This window comes from Sciurus vulgaris (assembly GCF_902686455.1).
Source record: "Sciurus vulgaris genome assembly, chromosome: 5".
Lineage (NCBI taxonomy): Eukaryota > Metazoa > Chordata > Mammalia > Rodentia > Sciuridae > Sciurus > Sciurus vulgaris.
The window spans coordinates 62,414,542-62,437,643 of NC_136465.1; the positions used below are offsets into that span (position 1 = coordinate 62,414,542).

The following is a 23,102-nucleotide window of genomic DNA, read 5'->3' on the forward strand; positions in this document are numbered from 1 at the left end:
TCTTCCCAAGTACCTTTTCTATACTAGATCATAAGACTCATGTAATTCAACTTTGGATACACTACAAAATATAATATAATGCCTTACACAAAAATAGACGTTTAATAGCTAGTGGAAAAATAGCTGAAAACGTCAACTCAAGAAGTTTTAATTTCTAAGTTCTTAGGGTACAAAACATACCCAGAGCTTCTATTAAATATCTCACACACAGACACACACACACACAGAGGCTCTTCCTCAGTTCCTACAAGCAAAAGAGGCTCACAGTTACCACTTTAGGGCTTCACAAAGTCATTTTGAGCTGTTAATCTATGTAAAATAAAATCATAGGACAAAGTAACAGTAATTATCTAGGAATATATTTCAATCAGATGAAATTGATTGTCCAGAAAAATCAAGGGATAGTCCTTTACTGTTAGGTACTTTGAAAATTAGAGTTTGATTAAAACTTACCAATAGTTCCAATGGCTGCCTAGGTAAAATCATCTTTTATCAAAACTGTTATCTAATGTTAGGGCCATAATAATGTGATCAGGAAAAGAAGTTTCACTTAATCTTTCCTATACAGATTAATGATTATGTTTCCATTTTCTAATCTATAAAATTAAGGCCACTGCATATCTTGTCTATATCCACATAGGGGTTTAAAATTTTTTAGATGGTGAACAATTTAAAACAAAGTTCTTTAGGCAATACTATGATGATTTAGTTTCTAATATAACATGTCCTTTAAAACAAAATTTTAAACTCCACTTACAAACTTGTAAATAAGCTGCATAAATGTTTGTTATTTAGAAAATCTTGTGTAAAAGAGTAGAATCATGTACTACTGAAACTGCATTTGTTATATATTTATACACATACATTATTTCCTTTAAAAACTCCAAAGGTTCTCAGTTTAAGACACATTATTTTACAGATCAAAATTATCTACAAAGATATTAATGTATCCTAAATTGGTTAAGGGGAACAATTCTCAAAGGTATTACAATTATGATTTTTTAAATAATATCCCAGTAGAAAGCAAGATCACTGAAATGGGGGGTGGATGGGGAACTTGCCTTATTTTCTCTGCAGTTAGTGTCTCTAAATTTTCATTAAGTAGTACTTTTTAAAAAGTTTCACACTTTTATCTAGCAAGGGTAGTATAAAATTTCACAAAGGATAAACTTTTTAATTTGAGAACTCCCCAAAGATACTGTCAGTATAAAAGGTCTGACTTGGTTTTCAAATAATAGGTGAAATCTGATCCCTCTTGTGACCAGTTCAAGTTGGTCTAGGAGCCCACTTAAACTTATTTGTTGATACTGGATACCACTGGATTATACCAAATTAAAACAAGGATAATGTTTTTAAGTTATACATTCAACTGGGATATAAAGGTTAAAGGTAACAAAATATAAATGAGATCTATAAAAATTATATTTAAGCTATCTCATGCAATTGAAGTTTTTTTTTTAATAAAAAATATAGTATCACCCATAGGAGTTAAAACAAAGTTCTTTAGGTGATACTTCTAATAAATTTCTGATCAAACTTGTGATTTAAAAATAAAATTTTAAACACCATTCAGAATATTAAAGTATCAGTAAATGAAAAGCTAATATATTTTCAACATATTTCATTAAAAATATTTCTTAACTAAGTTAACAGATTCCTTTCTAAACAAAATAAAAACTAAAAAATATTTATAAGGAGCATTTGACTATTTAACAAATAACTACTTCCCTAAAATTATTTTATAAATTCTACATACAAAATAAGAATTTTAAAGACTATTTTAAATAAACATGCATAATTATAAAGTATCCTACTTCCACTCTTGGTTTAGTCAACTAGTATCAATAGAGACTACTTAGTTTTATTTTATCAGGAATAAAATCATATTTTATTTTACAAAACACAAGTAAAGTCAAAATTTTTTTCTTGGAATTTTAAATAATTCTGGTAGGAAATAGAAGAGGGAAAAAAAAAAACATAAGCTGCCAAATATTGTTATGAACTAAAACTTTCACAAAATAACCCCCAAACTACAGTTTTGCTCAATTTAATAGTTTCCTGGATGCTAAAAAACACAAATTTGTTCTACCAGCCCCCTGATAATGAAAGTTAACTTTCCTTAATTATCCTAAGAAAGATCAGTCTAGGGATTCACCTAACTGCAATGTAATAAACTAATATAATACTTCAGACTGAGATGCAAAGTTGAACATAAGCTTGGAACATCAAAACAACAATAGATGTGACACACATATGTTGAGTCAAAAGTAACAAATTGCAGGGCTTAAATGTAAATTAATGTGTTTTCCTGCATTTCTAATAATTCACCTAAAATCAAAGCTACAATCATAACACAATAAACCTCTAAAGGAAGCATAACGGAGTCAAAAAAAAAAAAAAAAAAAGAACTAAGAAGGTCATTCACAATTCACATATACTTACAGATCCTCGGAGAAATAAAATTGGAACCCCAATTCCAAACTTTTCCTCTAAGATGCCCACAGCAGATAAGAGCTGGAATGCTTGTGGACCAAAGTCCTGTGATGTATCATCTGAGTCATTACTAGAATCACCATGATTCAATCTGAATAAAAACAATAATTATTAAGACAGCATAGACAAAGTACATACCTTAAGAAATAAAAAGATTTAACAATTAGTCAAGTAAAAAATATCTCAAATGTGTCAACTCCTTCAGAGGATACAAAATTTATACAGCCAAGAGCATGTGAAATATCTCAAACATGAAAAATAAACTATAATACAGCATCCCAGAATGTTATGCTAATGGCTCCCCTCTAGTGCCCTAAGAAACCAAGTTTCATGGCAAGTGTCTCAGACCTTAGATGGAAGAAGACTAAGAAGTTCAAGAAAGCACAACAGTTCCACTTGATCAATTATATGAACATTGGATTTTCACTTTAGGTTTTGTTGGAAAAAAAGGAGTTGTTGCAAAAGAAAATTTTAACTTAAAAAGAAAATCTCCTATCCAATCAATTGTTAGTTTAAACTCTAACTTAAATTTAAACTATAAATCACGACAGATTATAAACCCTTCATTTAAATACATCTAGGAATTAAATTTATAAATCATCCTTTGGGTTTATGTGAAACTTTTACTAATACAAGTGAGAATATTTTTAGGATGAGAACAAAAAAAAATCCTTAGGGAAAATCAACTAATATAGTTCAACTACCTAATTCAATTGGTATCTTTGAAAGAGCAATAAGAATGCATTCAACATTCCAGATAAAATAATGTTTGGAGGGAGGGGAAAAAAACTGTTTTAGGCTTATTCTGCTATTCTAACCTCTTTAGTAGGATGATTACCTCTTTAGTAGGATGATTACTCTGCTAATAAGAGTAACTAAAGCTATCAAATTCCCATAAAGAACTACCTGTATTACATCTTATTGATTTTTAATACACTTGTCAATAAATTCTAAAATTTTTTTAATTTCCAGTTTGATTTTTCTTTGATTAAGTTATTTTAAAAATGTTATTTAAGGGGCTGGGGAGATAGCTCAATTGGTAGAGTGCTCGCCTTACAAGCACAAGGCCCTGGGTTCAATCCTGAGCACCGCAAAAAAAAAAAAAAAAAAATGTTATTTAAAATTTCCAGATGCATAAGAATTTTTTTATCTTCTAATTTACTTTTAAATCAACTGCATTCTGGTCAGAAAATGTGGTGAATTGGTATCCAATTCATTGAAATATTCTGAGAGAAACTATAGTTTAGTACAGGATCAGAAAACATTTTCCATAAAGGGTAAGATAATAACTATATCCGGCCTTGTGGATCACAATGGACTTTATAGATAACTACTTAACTCAAGCAGCCATCATAAACAGAAGAGCATGGCTAAGTTACACCAAAATTTTATTTACAGAAAAACAGGTAGCAAGTGGACTTGGCCCAAAGACCATATTGCCAATCCCTGCTCTTGTAGTCAGTATTTACAAATACTCCATGTATACTTGAGAAGTATAGGCTCTCATTCAGTTTTTCCCAACCAGTGTGCAGTGAACAGATTCTAGATGGGCCGAAGAAAGGTTAATTATTTCAGTCCATGTTATCTGGATTCTGACAATTAGTCCAGTGTGGGATACAAATAATTATCATTTTCTATGGGGATCATGAAGTAAAATAATTTGAGATACATTGTTCTAGTTGCTTAATAAAGGGTTCTACATTCTAGGTGCCTGATAAATCAAACTTATACTCTATCGACCAAATTTCCTATAACTTGCTAATTTTTTGACTGTTTAACCTACAATAACTAAAAATTATATCAAATTTTCCCACTTTGAAGGTAGATTTCTTCCAGTTTCTATCAATTTGTGCTTTATTTATAGGAGTTTTTCTGTTTTGTTTTACCTTGTTTTTTGAGACAAAAAAAAAAAAATGTTCTTTTGGTGAAGGAACCATTTATGCAGAGAAGATATCCAATCCTAAGACCACTTCTTTTGTTTTATAATAATATAGCTACCACACTGAGGTATACAGCTAACCCAAGCAGGTGTACCATTTGTTTTAATTTTTCAATCAGTATATAGTTACATTAGTCATACTTGTGTGGAATTCTACAATTTTCATGAATTCATATACATAGATTCATCTAACCCTCACCACAATCAGGACACAAAACAAATCCATCACTCCAAAAGACTCTTCTGTCTACCATTTTATGTACCTTCTCCCTTCCACTAACCTCTGGCAACTGCTGATCTTTCTTCATCCCTACAGTTTAGTTACAAGTTTCAGAGAATATCATATAAATGGAACCATACTGTAGAACTGTTATCATTTCTTCTTTAAATGTCTGCTAGAATTTGTCACTGAAGCCTTCTAGGCTAGAAATTTTATTTTTGGAGGCTGTTAATAAGAAATTCACTTTCTCTAATGGTTGGGAGACCATTCAGGTTTATCTATTTCATTGTGGCTCAGTAGTTAATTTGAAGTTATAAAGTAATCAAATTAAGTAATTTCATCTACAATACTGAATTTATATACTGAGTTGTTCATAGTGTTTTATTCTTATCCCTGTTAATATCTATTGGGTCTGCAGCAAAATTCCCCTTTCATGCCTGCTACTAATAAATTTTGTTTTCTGTTTTTCTGTCAGTCTTGCTAGCAGTTTTTCTCGATTTTGTTGACCTTAACAAATAACGACCTTTGAGTAAAGTGATTTTCACTACCATTTTTCTGTTTTCTATTTCACTACTTTAAGCACTTATCTTTATTATTTCCTTCCTTCCACTTCCTTTTGGTTTATTTTGCTCTGATTTTCTTGTTTCTTATGTTGGAAGCTTAATTATTGGTTTGAAACCTCTCTCCCTTTATATGATAAACATTTAATGCTACAAATTTCCTTCCCAGTACTGTATCAACTGTATGCTATACATTTTGTATTTTTATTTCATTCAGTTCAAAATATTTTCTTATTTCCCTTGAGAATTCCTCTCTGATTCATAGGTAATTTAGAAGTGTGCTATTTAATTTCCAAGGGTTTGGAGACTTTCCCCCTATCATTCTGTTACAACTTTCTAGTTTAATTCCACTATAGTCAAAACACATACTTTATCCAAATAGATTACTTGCAAATTTGTTAACATTTTATGACCCAGAGTATCATTCATGTTCGTAAACATTCCATTTTCCCCAGAAAAGAATGTGTACTCTCCTGCTGTCGGGTGAAGTGTTCTATAAAAACTAATTAGATTCAGGTTGTGGTGGTTTTTTTATTTTTGTTTTTGTTTTTCCAAGTTCCAGATTTTTTTTTTATAGTCAGCATTTTGATTCATTGTACACAAATAGGGCACATCTTTTCATTTCTATGGTTAAATGCAAGTTGTTGACAGTTCTGTTCATTCTGTCCCCTTACTGATTTTTTGTTCTACTACTTCTACTGATTACTGAGAGAAGATGTTAAAGTCGCCAATTATAATTGTGGGTTCTCTATTCTCCTTTCAGTTCTTTTAGGTTCTTTCATTGAGTATATATACATTTAGGATTATGTCTTCTTGGTTGGAATGGTTAATTTTAGGTGTCAACTTGGCTAGTCTGAGGTACTCAGTTGTTTGGTTAGATACTAATCTAGATGTTGCTGCAAAAATACTTTGTAGCTATGATTAATATTCATAATCAGCTGGCTTTAAAGGAAATTATTATCAATAACGTGGAAAAGTCTCATCCAATCAGTTGAAAGTGTTAAGAGCAAAAAACGAGGTTTGCTAAAGAAAGAATTCTACTTCAAGAGAGCAACATCAACACTTGCCCATGTTTCCAGACTGCTTGTTTGCCTTAAAGTTTTAACTTGCCAACCCCACAACTATGTAAGCCAATTTCTTATAACCAATCCCTCATAATTCCTTTCTTCCTTCCCTCTCTTCCTTCTTCCCCCCTTTAATATGAAATCATTCTGTTTCTCTGGAGAATCCTGACTAGTAAATGAGTGAAATTATCCTTTTACATCAAGAGATGTCCTTTTTTTACCCATGTATTTTTTGCCCAAAGTGTCCATTACCCAACATTAAAACAGCAACTTCAGCTTTCTTTTGACCTATGTTTTCATGGTATACCATGTTTCATTCTTTTTTTAACCTAGCTATATAAGTACACTTGCAATGGATTTCTTACCTCACATAGGATAGGGTTACATTTTCAAACCAATTCTGACAATTTATGCCTTTAATTTTTATACAATTTACACATAATTAACTATTGTTTAGGTTTAGGTTACCATTCTTTTATATTACCTATTACACAAAGTAAAATACTCCAAATTATTTGCTTTTTAATTTTTAAATAAATCCATTTAGTTTTAAAAAACTAAAATACATATTCAACAAAAATTCGATTTAAACATGCTCTTGAAAGAGAAACAAAAATTTTAGAATGTTAATCAAGAAGAAATCTGTACCTGGATCTGCAATTATCACAGCAGTTTTCAGTTCCCATAATACCCATGGAGGCCTTTCTTAGTTGTTTGTCTTCAAAATGAGACAAGATGATTCTATGCAAGAGAAATTTTTAAATTAAATAAAAGAAAAAATATATGTTAAGTTCACTGCTAAAAATTAGATAAAATCACCATTAATTATTTACCTGGAACCTCATTATTTGAGTTTACTCAGCCACAAAGAAAGCTGCCTTTAAAACTTAGCAAACCATAATATCATCAAAATATTCTTTCCAAATAATCCTAATTATTTAGCAAATGTTTTTCTTAAAAGAGCATCATCCATAAACCCAGGCAAGTAATTGATACAAAATAAATAATATAGCTGGGCATGGTGGCACATGCCTATAACCCCAGCTATTCAACAGGCTGAGGCAGGAGAATCACAAGTTCCTACACAAACTGGGCAACTCAGCAAGACCCTGTCTCAAAACAAAAAATAAAAAGGATTGGGAATACGGCTCAGTGGCAGAGTATCCCTAGATTCAATCACCAGTACAAAAAAATAAAATAAAATAAATAATACATACTGTCGCCTACATCTCCTGGAATGAAGATATTTTTCCATTTTTGCCATCATCTTTAATTTGTATAATCGAAACTTTTCATTACGTATCTCAGTAAGGCAGTTCCTGTCAATTCAAAATTTCACAAGGATATGTACAACTATTAGCAATTTTTTCCATTTATTATTTATAACCTATAAAACCCACACTCATATTATGATGAAGAATATTTTTAATTACCCTAGTAAGTTCTCTTATATATCTTCCCGGTCAATGCCCCCAAAAGAGGCAAGCACTTTTGTAATTTTTATAAAAATTGCTTTCAAAAGAATTCTACCTATGTCCAAGTATCAACTGTTTAGCTGTCTTTGAAAAATTACTAAAAATGCTAGTTTTTCATTTTGATTTATTTGTCACACACTTCTTTGATTTCCAGAAAGTCTTCTATTATATATGAATTTTGATCTTTTCTCAGGAAAAGTCTATTCTTTATAAGAAACTAAAAACATTTATATAAGGAATACCAAAAGAGGCTCATCACCAGTACAAGCCTTTATCCCTACTATCTCTTCAGTGGATTTCTTGATCCTCCAAAACTATCTTTGTATTTTGGGGTTCTACAATCCTGAATTTATTTAAAATTGTTAAACAGTATTAAAACATACTGCCTCTACCCACTAGAAGGGATACACCCCACTTTGTTTGTCTTCTAAAAAATCAGTGCAACTAAGTTCATCCTGTTTATTTCTAGTCTTCTGTGAAGAAATTCTATAAATAACAATTATCAAATGGTAAAATTCTCCTTAATAGTTTTGCACACCTTTTCAAGAATAAACAGAAGGCAAATTGGAAGGGAAGAGGGAAAGGAAAAGGAACTACAGAATGAAACTGATTTCATGAAATTATACTCCGCATACATATGAAAGAATAAACAAATTAGACTCTGAAGTAACTATGGCTGAAGATATTACAACAAGAGAAGATATGAGGAGGAAAAAAGTACTATTCACTTTATGTGCAACAGTAGGAAAGTATTCTGAAGACCTATGTCATATGCCTAAGTATAGAAGTGATTCAGGTAATGCTTCACACTGAGAAATGGCTAAAATTAGGTCATCTCCTCTATGTGGCAACATTTACTGTCAATGTTCTTCACAAATGTTGTCTGTTTTGGATTTCTGCTATCATTTTTTTTTTTGGTTGATTTGGGTTTTTTTTTTTTAATTTAGGTTTTTTGGTTTTGTTTTTGTTTTTTTTTTTTTATACCTTAAATATACCCACAAATTACTTGAAATTTTGAACCCAGCCTCAAATATTTTCTTGTAAAGAAAGAAAGATGTGAGGTGAGAACAATAGTTTTTACCTATTTAAGTTAAAGTCTGCTGGAGCCCAGAGTATGTGACAAGAACTTTGAAGTCCATCACGGCCAGCCCTACCAATTTCCTGGTAATATGATTCCATTTCCTTGGGAGCACCATAATGAATGACTCTGCGAATGTCAGCTTTATTAATGCCCATTCCAAAAGCTATAGTAGCTATGACGCACTGAGAATAAATAACAGAATAGTTTGAAAAACATATTTAAAAGAATTAAAACTTGAAACAGTAATTCAATCATTAAAGTAACTGGCATAAAACTGAATTTAATATAATTTCAACAAATCACCTATTGAATAAAAGAGTGCACAATTTACTCATTAAAGATTGGTAACTAGAGAGCCGCCAGTCGAGACTTACCTGCTGGGGAAGTAGGCCCAGAGCTGCGACCTGACCAGCCAGGACCCAGCCCAAAGTCTAGTATCCCTACAGCTGACCATCCGTCAACACATGGAGGTGCCTCTGCCCACTAGAAGGGAATATACCCCACCTAGAGTCCACCATCCCTAGAGGGGCAGCATATTTTTTGGGTCACTGGACTATCAAGTTCCTCCAAGACTTCAGACTACTAAAGATTAGGAGAGGGGAAGATACATGAGCAATATGAGAAAACAAGGAAAGAAAGTGTCCCAAACAAACCTAGATGCTACAACAATAAAATCCGATGACATTATGGCAGAATAAATGTCTGAAAGGGAGTTCAGAATGTACACAGTTAAAATGATCAGAGAGGCAAACAATGAGATAAGAGAGGAAATGCAGGCATTGAATGATTGCACCAATCAACAGTTAAAAGAGCAAATGCAGGAAGCAAAGGATCATTTCAATAAAGAGATAGAGATTCTGAAAAAAAGAAAAAAACGAACAAATTCTTGAAATGAAGAAAACAATAAATCAAATTAAAAATCCATAGAAAGCATAACCAATAGGATAGAAGACCTGGAGACAGAGCCTCAGACACTGAAGATAAAATATTTAATCTTAAAAACAAAGTTGACCAAACAGAGAAGATGGTAAGAAATCATGAACAGAATCTCCAAAAATTATGGGATATCACAGAAAAGACCAAATTTAAGAATTATTTGGATTAAAGAAGGCAGACAGAAACAAACCAAAGGAATGAACAATCTAGTCAATGAAATGAGATCAGAAAATTTCCCAAATCTGAAAAAAAAAATGGAAAATCAAGTACAAGAGGCTTATAGGACTCCAAATACACAAAATTACAACAGACCCACACCAAGGCACATTATAATGAAAATACCTAACATACAGAATAAAGATAGAATTTTAAAGGCTGTGAGAGAAAAAAATCAAATTATACTCAGGGGTAAACCAATATGGATATCAGCAGATTTCTCAACCCAGACCCTAAAAGCTAGAAGGGCCTGGAACAGCATTTTTCAAGCTCTGAAAGAAAACGGATGCCAACCAAGAATCTTATTTCCAGCAAAATTTACATTCAGATTTGACGACGAAATAAAATCCTTCCATGATAAACAAAGCTAAAAGAATTTAAAAATAGAAAGCCAGCATTACAGAACATTCTCAGTAAAATATTCCACGAGAAAGAGATGAAAAACGACGATGTAAGTCAGCAAAGGGAGGAACTCCCTTAAAGGAATAGCCAAATAAAGGAAAAACCAAGTCAAGTTAAAAACCAAAAATAAGCCAAAATGACCAGGAATACAAATCACATCTCAATAATAACCCTGAATATTAATGTCCTGAAATCATCAATTAAAAGACATACTGGCACATTGGATTAATAAAAAAACCCAACAATGTGCTACCTTCAAGAAACTCATCTCATAGAAAAAAGATACCCACAAACTAAAGGTAAAAGGATGGGAAAAAACATACCATGCACATGGACTCAACAAAAAAGTGGGGGTGTACATCGTCATATCAGATGAAGTGGACTTGAAGCCAAACATAGTCAGAAGGAATAAAGAAGGACATTTCATACTACTTAAGGGAAGCATAAATCAGCAAGATAATAATCATAAATATTTATGCCACAAACAGTGACTCATCCATGTACATCAAACAAATCCTTCTCAATTCCAGGAATCAAACAGACCACAACACAATAATACTAGGTGACTTTAACAAACCTCTCTCACCACTGGACAGATCTTCCAAACAAAAACTGAACAAAGAAACCACAGATCTCGCTTTTTCCATGGGGCGATCCAAGATGGCGGACTAGAGGGTGACTGCATCTCCAGTCGCTCCAGAACCCAGGATTCAAGAAGGGGAGGCATTGAGAGATTTGGACTAAAACAGAGCCACGGGGTGAGTCTCCCCCACCCGGTGAAGCGCTGACCGGGTGGCAGGCCCGGATTCGGGTGGCTTATTAGAGTAGGGCAGAGCAGCTAGAGTCTGCCCCAGGAAACTCTGCACACTCCGGCGGTGGGCTGCTCCCACAGGGCCAGATTTTCCAGCATCTCGGAGCAGGCCCCACAGTGAGAGCCTTTCTGCACAGAACCAAGCTTCAAGTCCCTGGACCAGGGCGGCAAGTTCCTGCCCGCGGGTTGCTTCAGGGACCAGGACACGGCAGCCAGGGACTTCCCCAAGCAGACCGCAGTCCGGACCCCTCCGGTGGGAAGCGCCTTTCCAGGCTAGTTTCTCGGAGCAGGGCCCCCCCAGTGAGAGCCTTTCCACACAGAGCCAGCTCCAAGTCCTGGAACCAGGAGAGGACTAGGGGCAGCTTTCCTTGGAAGCACTGCATTATCAAGTTACTCCAAGACTTCAGGCTACTGAAGGCAGGAAGGTGAGACACTGGAAATCTACAGGGACACTATAAGCCAATGAAGAATTCTGCAATATCGCAAAGTCCCACTGATATCTGACCAATATGAGAAAACAAGGGAAGAAAATGTCCGAAACAAACCTAGATACTATATCAATAAAACCCAATGACAGCACAGCAGAAGAAATGTCAGAAAGGGAGTTCAGAATGTACATAATTAAAACAATCAGGGAAGCAAACAAGGAGATGAAAGAGCAAATGCAGGCATTAAATGATCGCACCAATCAACAGTTAAAGGAGCAAATACGGGAAGCAAGAGATCATTTCAATAAAAAGTTAGAGATATTGAAGAAAAACCAAACAGAAATCCCTGAAATGAAGGAAACAATAAACCAAGTAAAAAACTCCATAGAAAGCATAACCAATAGGATAGAACACCTGGAAGACAGAACCTCAGATACTGAAGACAAAATATTTAATCTTAAAAACAAAATTGACCAAACAGAGAAGATGGTACGAAATCATGAACAGAATCTACAAGAATTATGGGATATCATGAAAAGGCCAAATTTAAGAATTATTGGGATTGAGGAAGGCACAGAGAAACAAACCAAAGGAATGAACAATCTATTCAATGAAATAATATCAGAAAATTTCCCAAATCTGAAGAATGAAATGGAAATTCAAGTACAAGAGGCTTATAGGACTCCAAATAGACAAAATTACAACAGACCCACACCAAGGCACATTATTATGAAAATACCTAACACACAAAATAAAGATAGAATTTTAAAGGCCGCAAGAGAAAAGAATCAAATTACATTCAGGGGCAAACCAATAAGAATATCAGCAGATTTTTCAATCCAGACCCTAAAAGCTAGAAGGGCCTGGAACAACATTTACCAAGCCCTGAAAGAAAATGGATGCCAACCAAGAATCTTATACACAGCAAAACTTACTTTCAGATTTGACGATGAAATAAGATCCTTCCATGATAAACAAAAGCTAAAGGAATTTACCAAAAAAAAGCCGGCACTGCAGAACATTCTCAGCAAAATATTCCATGAGGAAGAGATGAAAAACAACGATGCAAATCAGCAACGGGAGGAACTAGCTGAAAGGAATAGCCAAATAAAGGGGAAACCAAATCATGTCAATAAACAAAAATAAGTCAAATGACTGGGAATACAAATCATATCACAATAATAACCCTGAATGTTAATGGCCTAAACTCATCAATCAAAAGACATAGACTGGCAGAATGTATTAAAAAGAAAAATCCAACAATTCGCTGCCTGCAAGAGACTCATCTCATAGAAAGAGATACCCAGAGACTAAAGGTGAAAGGATGGGAAAAAACATACCCTGCACACGGACACAGCAAAAAAGCTAGAGTATTCATCCTCATTTCAGATAATGTGGACTTCAAGCCAAAACTAGTCAGAAGGGATAAAGAAGGACATTACATACTGCTTGAGGGAAGCATAAATCAGCAAGACTTAACAATCATAAATATCTATGCCCCAAACATTGGCTCATCCATGTACATCAAACAAATCCTTCTCAATTCCAGAAATCAAATAGACCACAACACAATAATACTAGGCGATTTTAACACACCTCTCTCACCGCTGGATAGATCATCCAAACAAAAATTGAATAAAGAAACCATAGATCTCAATAACACAATCAACAATTTAGACTTAACTGACTTCTATAGAATATACCATCCAACAAAGAACGAATACACTTTCTTCTCAGCAGCACATGGATCCTTCTCTAAAATAGACCATGTCTTATGCCATAAAGCTACTGTAAGCAAATACAAGAATATAGAGATACTACCTTGTATTCTATCAGATCATAATGGATTAAAATTAGAAATAAATGACAGAATAAAAAACAGAAACTTCTCCAATACCTGGAGATTAAATAATACACTATTATATGACGAATGGATAACAGAAGACATCAGGAGGGAAATAAAAAAAATCTTACAAGTACAGGAGAACAAAGACACATCATATCAAAATCTCTGGGACACTATGAAAGCAGGACTTAGAGGAAGATTTACTTCATGGGGCACATTCAACAAAAGAAGTAGAAATCAACAAATAAATGGCTTAACACTACAGCTCAAAGCCCGAGAAAAAGAAGAGTAGATTAACACCAAAAGTAGTAGAACACAGAGTCGAAATCAACGAATTTGAAACAAAAGAAACAATAGGAAAAATTAACAAAATAAATAGTTGGTTCTTTGAAAAAATAAACAAAATTGATAAACCCTTAGCCACACTAACAAAGAGAAAGAGGGAGAAAACTCAAATTACTAAAATTCGGAATGAACAAGGAAATATCACAACAGACACGAGTGAAATACAAAACATAATTAGAAGCTATTTTGAAAATCTGTACTCCAACAAAACAGAAAACCTTGAAGATATCAACAAGTTTCTAGAGACATATGAATTACCTAAACTAAACGAGGAGGACATACACAACTTAAATAAATCAATTTCAAGCAATGAAATAGAAGAGGTCATCAAAAGCCTACCAAGAAAGAAAAGTCCGGGACCAGATGGGTTCTCAGCCGAGTTCTACAAAACTTTAAAGAAGAGCTCATTCCAATACTTCTCAAAGTATTCCATAAAATAGAAGAGGAGGGAACCCTCCCAAACTCATTCTATGAAGCCAATATCACCCTGATACCTAAACCAGACAGACACATTTCAAGGAAAGAAAATTTCAGACCAATATCCTTAATGAACATCGATGCAAAAATTCTCAACAAAATTTTAGCAAATCACATACAAAAATATATTAAAAAGATAGTGCACCACGATCAAGTGGGTTTTATCCCAGGGATGCAAGTATGGTTCAACATCCGGAAATCAATAAATGTCATTCACCATATCAACAGACTAAAAGTAAGAATCACATGATTATTTCAATAGATGCAGAAAAAGCATTCGATAAAATATAGCATCCCTTCATGCTCAAAACACTAGAGAAAATTGGGGTAGTGGGAACATTCCTTAACATTGTAAAGGCCATCTACGCTAAGCCCATGGCCAATATCATTCTAAATGGTGAAAAACTGAAAGCATTCCCCCTAAAAACTGGAACAAGGCAGGGATGCCCTCTTTCACCACTTCTATTCAATATCGTTCTTGAGACTCTAGCCAGAGCAATTAGACAAACGAAAGAAATTAAAGGGATACGAATTGGAAAAGAAGAACTCAAACTATCCTTATTTGCTGATGACATGATTATATATTTAGAGGAACCTGGAAATTTCACCAGAAAACTCTTAGAACTCATAAGTGAATTCAGTAAAGTAGCAGGTTACAAGATCAATGCTCATAAATCCAATGCATTCTTATACATAAGTGATGAATCTTCAGAAAGAGAAATTAGGAAAACTACCTCATTCACAATGGCATTGAAAAAAATAAAATATGTGGGAATCAATCTCACAAAAATGGTGAAAGACCTCTACAATGAGAACTACAGAACGCTAAAGAAAGAAATTAAAGAAAACCTTAGAAGATGGAAAGATCTCCCATGTTCTTGGATAGACAGAATTAATATTGTCAAAATGGCCATACTACCAAATGTGCTATACAGATTCAATGCAATTCCAACTAAAATCACAATGACATACCTTACAGAAATAGAGCAAGCAATCATGAAATTCATTTGGAAGAATAAGAAATCCAGAATAGCTAAAGCAATCCTCAGTAGAAAGAGCGAAGCAGGGGGTATCACAATACCAGATCTTCTACTCTATTACAAAGCAATAGTAACAAAAACTGCATGGTATTGGTACCAAAATAGACAGGTAGACCAATGGTACAGAATAGAGGACATGGACACAAACCCAAATAAATACAATTTTCTCATACTAGACAAAGGGGCCAAAAATATGAAATGGAGAAAAGATAGCCTCTTCAACAAATGGTGCTTGGAAAACTGGAAATCCATATGGAACAGAATGAAACTAAATCCCTATCTCTCACCCTGCACAAAACTCAAGTTAAAATGGATCAAGGACCTCGGAATCAGACCAGAGACCCTGCATCATATAGAAAAAAAAGTAGGTTCAAACCTTCAACTTGTTGGCTTCAACTTGTTGGCTTAGACTTCCTTAACAGGACTCCCATAGCACAAGAAATAAAAACTAGAATCAACCACTGGGATAGATTCAAACTAAAAAGCTTTCTCTCAGCAAAGGAAACTATCAGTAATGTGAAGAGAGAGCCTACAGAGTGGGAGAATATCTTTGCCACTCATACTTCAGATAGAGTGCTAATTTCCAGAATCTATAAAGAAGTCAAAAAACTCTACACCAAGAATACAAACAATCGAATCAACAAATAGGCTAAGGAAATGAACAGACACTTCACAGAAGAAGATCTACAAGCAATCAACAGATATATGAAAAACTGTTCAACATCTCTAGTAATAAGAGAAATGCAAATCAAAACTACCCTAAGATTTCATCTCACCCCAATTAGAATGGCGATTATCAAGAACACAAGCAACAACAGGTGTTGGAGAGGATGTGGGGAAAAAGGTACACTCATACATTGCTGGTGGGGTTGCAAATTAGAGCAGCCACTCTGGAAAGCAGTATGGAGATTCCTCAGAAAGCTTGGAATGGAACCACCATTTGACCCAGCTATCCCACTCCTTGGCCTATACCCAAAGGACTTAAAATCAGCATACTACAGAGATACAGCCACATCAATGTTCATAGCTGCTCAATTCACAATAGCCAGATTGTGGAACCAACCTAGATGCCCTTCAGTTGATGAATGGATAAAGAAAATGTGGCATATATATACAATGGAATATTACTCCGCCATGAAGAATGATAAAATCATGGCATTTGCATGCAAATGGATGAAATTGGAGGATATCATGCTAAGTGAGATAAGCCAATCTCAAAAAACTAAAGGACGAATGATCTCGCTGATAAGCGGATAAGGACATATAAGGGGGGGTAGGAGGGGTTAGCGTTAGGGTTAGGGTTAGGGTTAGGGATAAGGTGGGTGGTAAGAATGGAGAAAGGAAGGACTGTATAGAGGGAAAAGAGGGGTTGGAGGGGTGGGGCAGGAGGGAAAAAATAACAGAATGAATCAAACAATATTGCCCGATGTAAATTTATGATTTTCAATTAAAATTTTTAAAAAATGTCAGAATCTAAAAAAAAGAGAAAAGAAACCACAGATCTCAATAACACAATCAATAGTTTAGACTTAACGGACATTTACAGAGTATTCCATCCATCAATGACCGAATACACTTTCTTCTCAGAGCACGTGGATCCTTCTCTAAAATAGTCCATATTTTATGCCACAAAGCTACTGTTAGCAAATACAAGAAGATAGAGATATTACCTTGTGTTCTATCAGATCATAATGGATTGAAATTAGAAATAAATGACAGAATAAAAAGCAGAAACTACTCCAACACCTGGGGATTAAATAATACGCTATTGAATGATGGATAGATAACAGAAGACATCAGGGGGGAAATAAAAAAAATCTTAGAAGTACACGAGAACAAAGATACATCATATCAAAATCTCTGGGACACTATGAAAGCAGTTCTTAGAGGAAAATTTATTTCATGGAGTGCATTCAATAAAAGAAGAAAAAATCAACAAATAAATGACCTAACACTACAGCTCAAAGCCCTAGATAAAGAACAGAGCATCACCAAAAGTAATAGAAGATAGGAAATATTTAAAATCAGAGCTGAAATCAATGAAATTGAAACAAAAGAAGCAAACAAAAAACATGACAAAAAAATGTTGGTTCTCTGGAAAAATAAACAAAATTGATAAACCCTTAGCCACACTAACAAAGAGGGCAGAGAAAACTCAAATTACTAAAATTCAGGATGAAAAAGGAAATATCACAACAGACATGATTGAAATACAAAACATAATTAGAAGCTATTTTGAAAATCTATATCCCAACAAAATAGAAAATCTCAAAGACAACAGGTTTCTAGAGACATATGATCCACCCAAACTGAATCAGGAGGACATACACAATTTAAATAGATCAATTTCGAGTAATGAAATAGAGGAAGTCATCAAAAGTCTACCAACAAAGAAAAGTCCAGGACCAGATGGATTCTCAGCCAAGTTCTACAATACCTTCAAAGAAGCACTCATTCCAATACTCCTCAAAGTATTCCATGAAACAGAAGAGGAGGGAACCCTTCCAAACTCATTCTATGAAGCCAATATCACCCTGTTACCTAAACCAGACAGAGACACATTGAGGAAAGAAAATTTCAGACCAATATCCCTAATGAATGTAGGTGCAAAAATTCTTAACAAAATGTTTGCAAATCGCATACAAAACATATTAAAAAGATAGTGCACCATGACCAAGTGGGTTTCATCCCAGGGATGCAAGGTTGGTTCAATACCAGGAAATCAATAAATGTAATTCACCATATCAACAGACTTAAAGTTAAGAATCACATGATTATTTCCGTAGATGCAGAAAAAGCATTTGATAAAATACAGGACCCTTTCATGTTCAAAACTCTAGAAAAAATAAGGATAGTGGCAACATTCCTCAACATTGTAAAGGCTATCTATGCTAAGCCAACAGACAATATCATTCTAAACAGAGAAAAACTGAAAGCATTTCCCCTAAAAACTGGAATAAGCCAGGGATGTCCTCTTTCACCACTTCTATTCAACATCATCCTTGAAATTCTAGCCAGAGCAATTAGACAGATCAAAGAAATTAAAGGGATATGAATAGGAAAAGAAGAACTCAAACTATCCCTATTTGCTGGTTGTATATGATTCTATTTTTAGAGGAGCCAAAATATTCCATCAGAAAACTTCTAGAACTCATAAATGAATTAAGTAAAATAGCAGAATATAAAAATCAATGCTCATAAATCTAATGCATTTTTATTCATAAGTGATGAATCCTCTGAAAGAGAATTTAGGAAAACTATTCCATTCACAATAGCCTCAAAAAAAATAAAATAAAATACTTGGGAATCAATCTAACAAAAGAGGTGAAAGACCTCTACAATGAGAACTACAGAACACTAAAGAAAGAATTTTTCAAAAACCTTAGAAGATGGAAAGATCTCCCATGTTCTTGGATAGGCAGAACTGATATTGTCAAAATGGCCATACTACCAAAAGTGCTATACAGATTCAATGCAATTCCAACTAAAATCACAATGACGTACCTCATAGAAATAGAGCAAGATATCATGAAATTCATTTGGAAAAATAAGAAACCCAGAATAGCTAAAGCAATCCTTAGCAGGAAGAGTGAAGCAATAGGTATCACAACATCAGAACTCCAACTATACTACGCAGCAATAGTAACAAAAACAGCATGGTATTGGCACCAAAATAGACAGGTAGATTAATGGTACAGAATAGAGGACACAGACACAAACCCAAATAAATACAGTTTTCTCATACTAGACAAAGGTGCCAAAAACATACAATGGAGAAAAGATAGCCTCTTCAACAAATGGTGCTGGCAAAACTTGAAGTCCATATGCAGCAGAAGGAAACTAAATCCCTATCTCTCACCCTGCACAAAACTCAACTCAAAATGGACCAAGAACCTTGGAATCAGACCAGAGACCCTGCATCTTATAGAAGAAAAAGTAGGTCCAAATCTTCATCAAGTCAGCTTAGGATCAGACTTCTGTAACATGACTCCGTAGCTCAAGAAAGAAAAGCAAGAATCAATAATTGGGATAGATTCAAACTAAAAAGCTTTTTCTCAGCAAAGGACACTATCAGCAATGTGAAGAGAGAGCCTACAGAATGGGAGAAAATCTTTGCCACTCATACTTCAGATAGAGCACTGATTTCCAGAATATATAAAGAACTCAAAAAACTACACAAAGAATACAAATAACACAATCAACAAATGGGCTAAGGAAATGAACAGACACTCCACACAAGATCTACAAGCAATCAACAGATATATGAAAAAATGTTCAACAACCCTAGTAATAAGAGAAATGCAAATCAAAACTACCCTAAGAATCCATCTCACCCCAATTAGAATGGCAATTATCAAGAATACAAGCAATAAATAGGTGTTGGAGAGGATATGGGGAAAAAGGTACACTCATACATTGCTGGAAGGAATGCAAATTAGTACAGCCACTCTGGAAAGCAGTGTGGAGATTCCTTAAAAAACTTAGAATGGAACCACCATTTGACCCAGCTATCCCACTCCTTGGCCTATACCCAAATGACTTAAAATCAGCATACTACAGTGATGCAGCCACATCAATGTTCATAGCTGCTCAATTCACAATAGCCAGATTGTAGAACCAACCTAGATGCCCTTCAATTGATGAATGGATAAAGAAACTGTGGTATATATACACAATGGTATATTACTCAACCATAAAGAATAATAAAATTATGGTCTTTGCAGGCAAATGGATGAAACTGGAGAATATCATGCTAAGAGAGATAAGCCAATCTCAAAAAACTAAAGGACGAATGATCTCTCTGTTAAGTGGATGGTGACACATAACGGGGGGGGCGGGGGGAGGGAGGCAAGAATGGAGGAAGGATAGAGGAAAGAAGGATGGCAGGGGATGGGGGAAGGGAAATAGAACAGATGGAGACAAACATCATTACCCTGTGTACATGTATGATTACACACATGGTATGACTCTACTTCATGTATAACCAGAGAAAGAAGTTTTACCCCATTTGTTTACAATGAATCAAAATAAATAATTTTTTTTAAAAAAGATTAGTAACTATAAAGTGAGACTTCTGTTCATTCTCTATAAAAAGCATAAAATAAAGTGGTTTCTCTGAACATCTGTAATATGAGACACAAAAGAGGGTCTTTAAAATATTTATTTGTACTAAATGAAATGTTTATACTACCTTGAAGTTTCAAGAATCTTATGTGATAGCAAAGTATCTTATTCTAACATGATTCTAAGATGGAAACTTCTCATTAAAGATGGTGAAGTGAAACATAATTTTATCTCCACATCTTTAAGAAGATATGATAGAATATCTAATGTGAATGAATATACCAAGATAAGATCTACATGATGTGGGCAAAATTTAAGAAAGAATAAATGGGAAATATAAACTACAAAATCTTAAGTATTAACAATAAGATACCGGGAAATGGATAGAACTGCAGAATATCACGCTAAGCAAAATGAGCCAATCCCAAAGAACCAAAAGCCAATTGTTTTCTCTGATATGCAAATGCTAATTCATAATAAGGGGGCAGACTACAATAGGGGAAGAATAGAGGTACTGTGGATTAGACAAAGGAGAATGGAGATGGGGGGTAGAAAGATAATAGAATGAAAGGGACATTATGATTACACAACCAATATAATTCTACATCACATACAACCAAAATAATGAGAAGTTATACTCCATTTATGTATGATATGACATGTCAAAATGCATTCTACTGTCATGTATAACTACTAAGAACAAAAAAATTTAAAAAAAATTTTAAAATAGAAAAAAGAGCTGGGCATGGTGGCCCACCCTGTAATCCAAGCAGCTCAGGAGTCTGAGGCAAGAAGATCACAAATTCAAAGACAACCTCAGCAACTCAGAAATAGCAGTAAACATCTAAAGGCTCATGAGCGGCTAGTTAGAGTTCATGTATAACTGATAAAAATTAAAGTACCATTTTAAAGAAAATATGTGAGCTAAGATAGGACCGGAGAATAAAAAGGAAGAAAGAAAAAAATAGTGAACAAGTTAAAGGATGATAAGAAGGGTGAGAGAAAAATAAATACAGGAATAAAAATAGTAATAATAAGTTAAAGCTTTGTGCAAAGAAGACTAGGCATTTTTTTCTATATTTAAGAGTTAATAAGCAACACAATAATGATTCTAATTTTAATCATACTATTTTTAGATGAGATCAACCAATTCTACAGCCTTGATTTTCAAAATGTTCCTATGAACTTTCAGATAAAAATAAAAATATTTTATCAAATAAATATTTTTCAACCTCATTCCAGAAAGGAAGAGCATTTAAGGCATCATGAAAGGACAAATGAAAATACAAATGGATATAAAACAAAAAGCTAGGATTAATATAAGAATGAACAGTCACAGACTAAAAAGCAAATCTACATGCAAATATAAAAGTTAGATTTGGTTATAATAATCACAAACGTCTTTTTTTCCAAAATTATAAAAGAGAAAATATTAAGATTCTAAGCATCACTCAGTGTAAGATATTAAGAATTGAAGAGGTCAGCTATACTTCTGGTGCTGCACTAAGGTATGAGTAAATTGTAAAAAAGACAGGAAAAGTGAATATTTAGAATTCAGGATATTTATGCATTCATTAGGCACCAAATAAATATCAATGACAAGTAATAAATTGTAAAAGCATTAGACTCTTCCATAAAGAAGATTAAATGTAGTTTCATCACTTGAAAAATGATTTTAGAACTTTTGATGCAAATGTGAAACTTCTGAACTATTAATGACAAAGGACTACCTGGACCAGCTACTAAATAAAACAAGACTAGAGTGAAATAATCAACTTATTCATCTTCATACTATGTATAAAAATCCTACCATAGAAAGGAGACTATAGTAACACATATATACATACACCTAGAGATTAGGTATAATGAAAGATTACAAGGATTTTTAAGTCATATTTCAAAATATTGATATTTAAAGAAGCTGTATATTGGTAGGAAAATCAGATGCATCCAATGAAGTCTCCCATCACAAAATAACAGGGATAAAGTTTGTACTCTGTCATATCTTTGGTAGATATTTTAGTCTAAATGAATAATTATTAAATTAAATGAATACCTCAAAAAAGAATAAACCATTGGTCAGTTAATGGCTTGAAGATTGATTGCCAAGATTTAGTAGTAGCAGTTAAAAATTTTTATCTGACAATTTTCAAGCCACTGAGATAATAAAAAAAATTCACAAATTTGGATAAAATCTCTGTACAGTTGTGCCAGCTGTTTCTATCTGTGGAAAGAAGAAAACAGATGCTTTTGGGCAGATATGCATTACAGCATACCTATGCATAGTGAACTTTATAGACAGTTCATATGAATCATACTTAAGTCTTAAGATATTTGAACAATGCTGGCTTGAAGTAGACAACTACCTATCATAGGGACGGCTCCATAGGAAGGAAAATTCCAAAGCTGATGTTAAGTTCATCTACAGAGGACTATTCTATTGACTTACAGTGACCATGTGGCTATGATCCTGACAGCATCAAATTGTTGATCGAAACCTACTCATGTGACTTGAATTTAAATTCTCCCAGATATTCTATAGGTTGCCTACTAAACCAGGTCAATCATTACAGGAATCTCAGCAGCACCACCTCACAATAATTTCATCATTACCTTTCCCTTCTTCAATTTCTGCCCTTAAAATTAATCCTACTTAATGCTACCAGTCTATTTTTATGATAATATCATTCTGCTCAAAAACACAG

The 23,102-nt window shown here is 33.9% G+C and overlaps 1 protein-coding gene across 6 annotated transcripts in view; it reads right to left on the reverse strand.

Moving 5' to 3' along the window:
* The window catches only part of WRN (WRN RecQ like helicase), a 132,674-nt gene that overhangs the window by 52,066 nt on the left and 57,506 nt on the right, over positions 1-23,102 (reverse strand). For all 6 annotated transcript variants that reach the window (XR_013763849.1, XM_079140208.1, XM_079140207.1 and 3 more), the window contains 4 exons: positions 8,833-9,014; positions 7,494-7,595; positions 6,925-7,017; positions 2,443-2,584 (listed from right to left, as the gene is read on the reverse strand). Coding sequence is in view for 5 of the 6 variants with exons in the window: in XM_079140208.1 (XP_078996334.1) it covers positions 2,443-2,584; positions 6,925-7,017; positions 7,494-7,595; positions 8,833-9,014 (519 nt within the window). In the remaining variant the exon portion in view is untranslated. The remainder of the gene's footprint in view (positions 1-2,442; positions 2,585-6,924; positions 7,018-7,493; positions 7,596-8,832; positions 9,015-23,102) is intronic.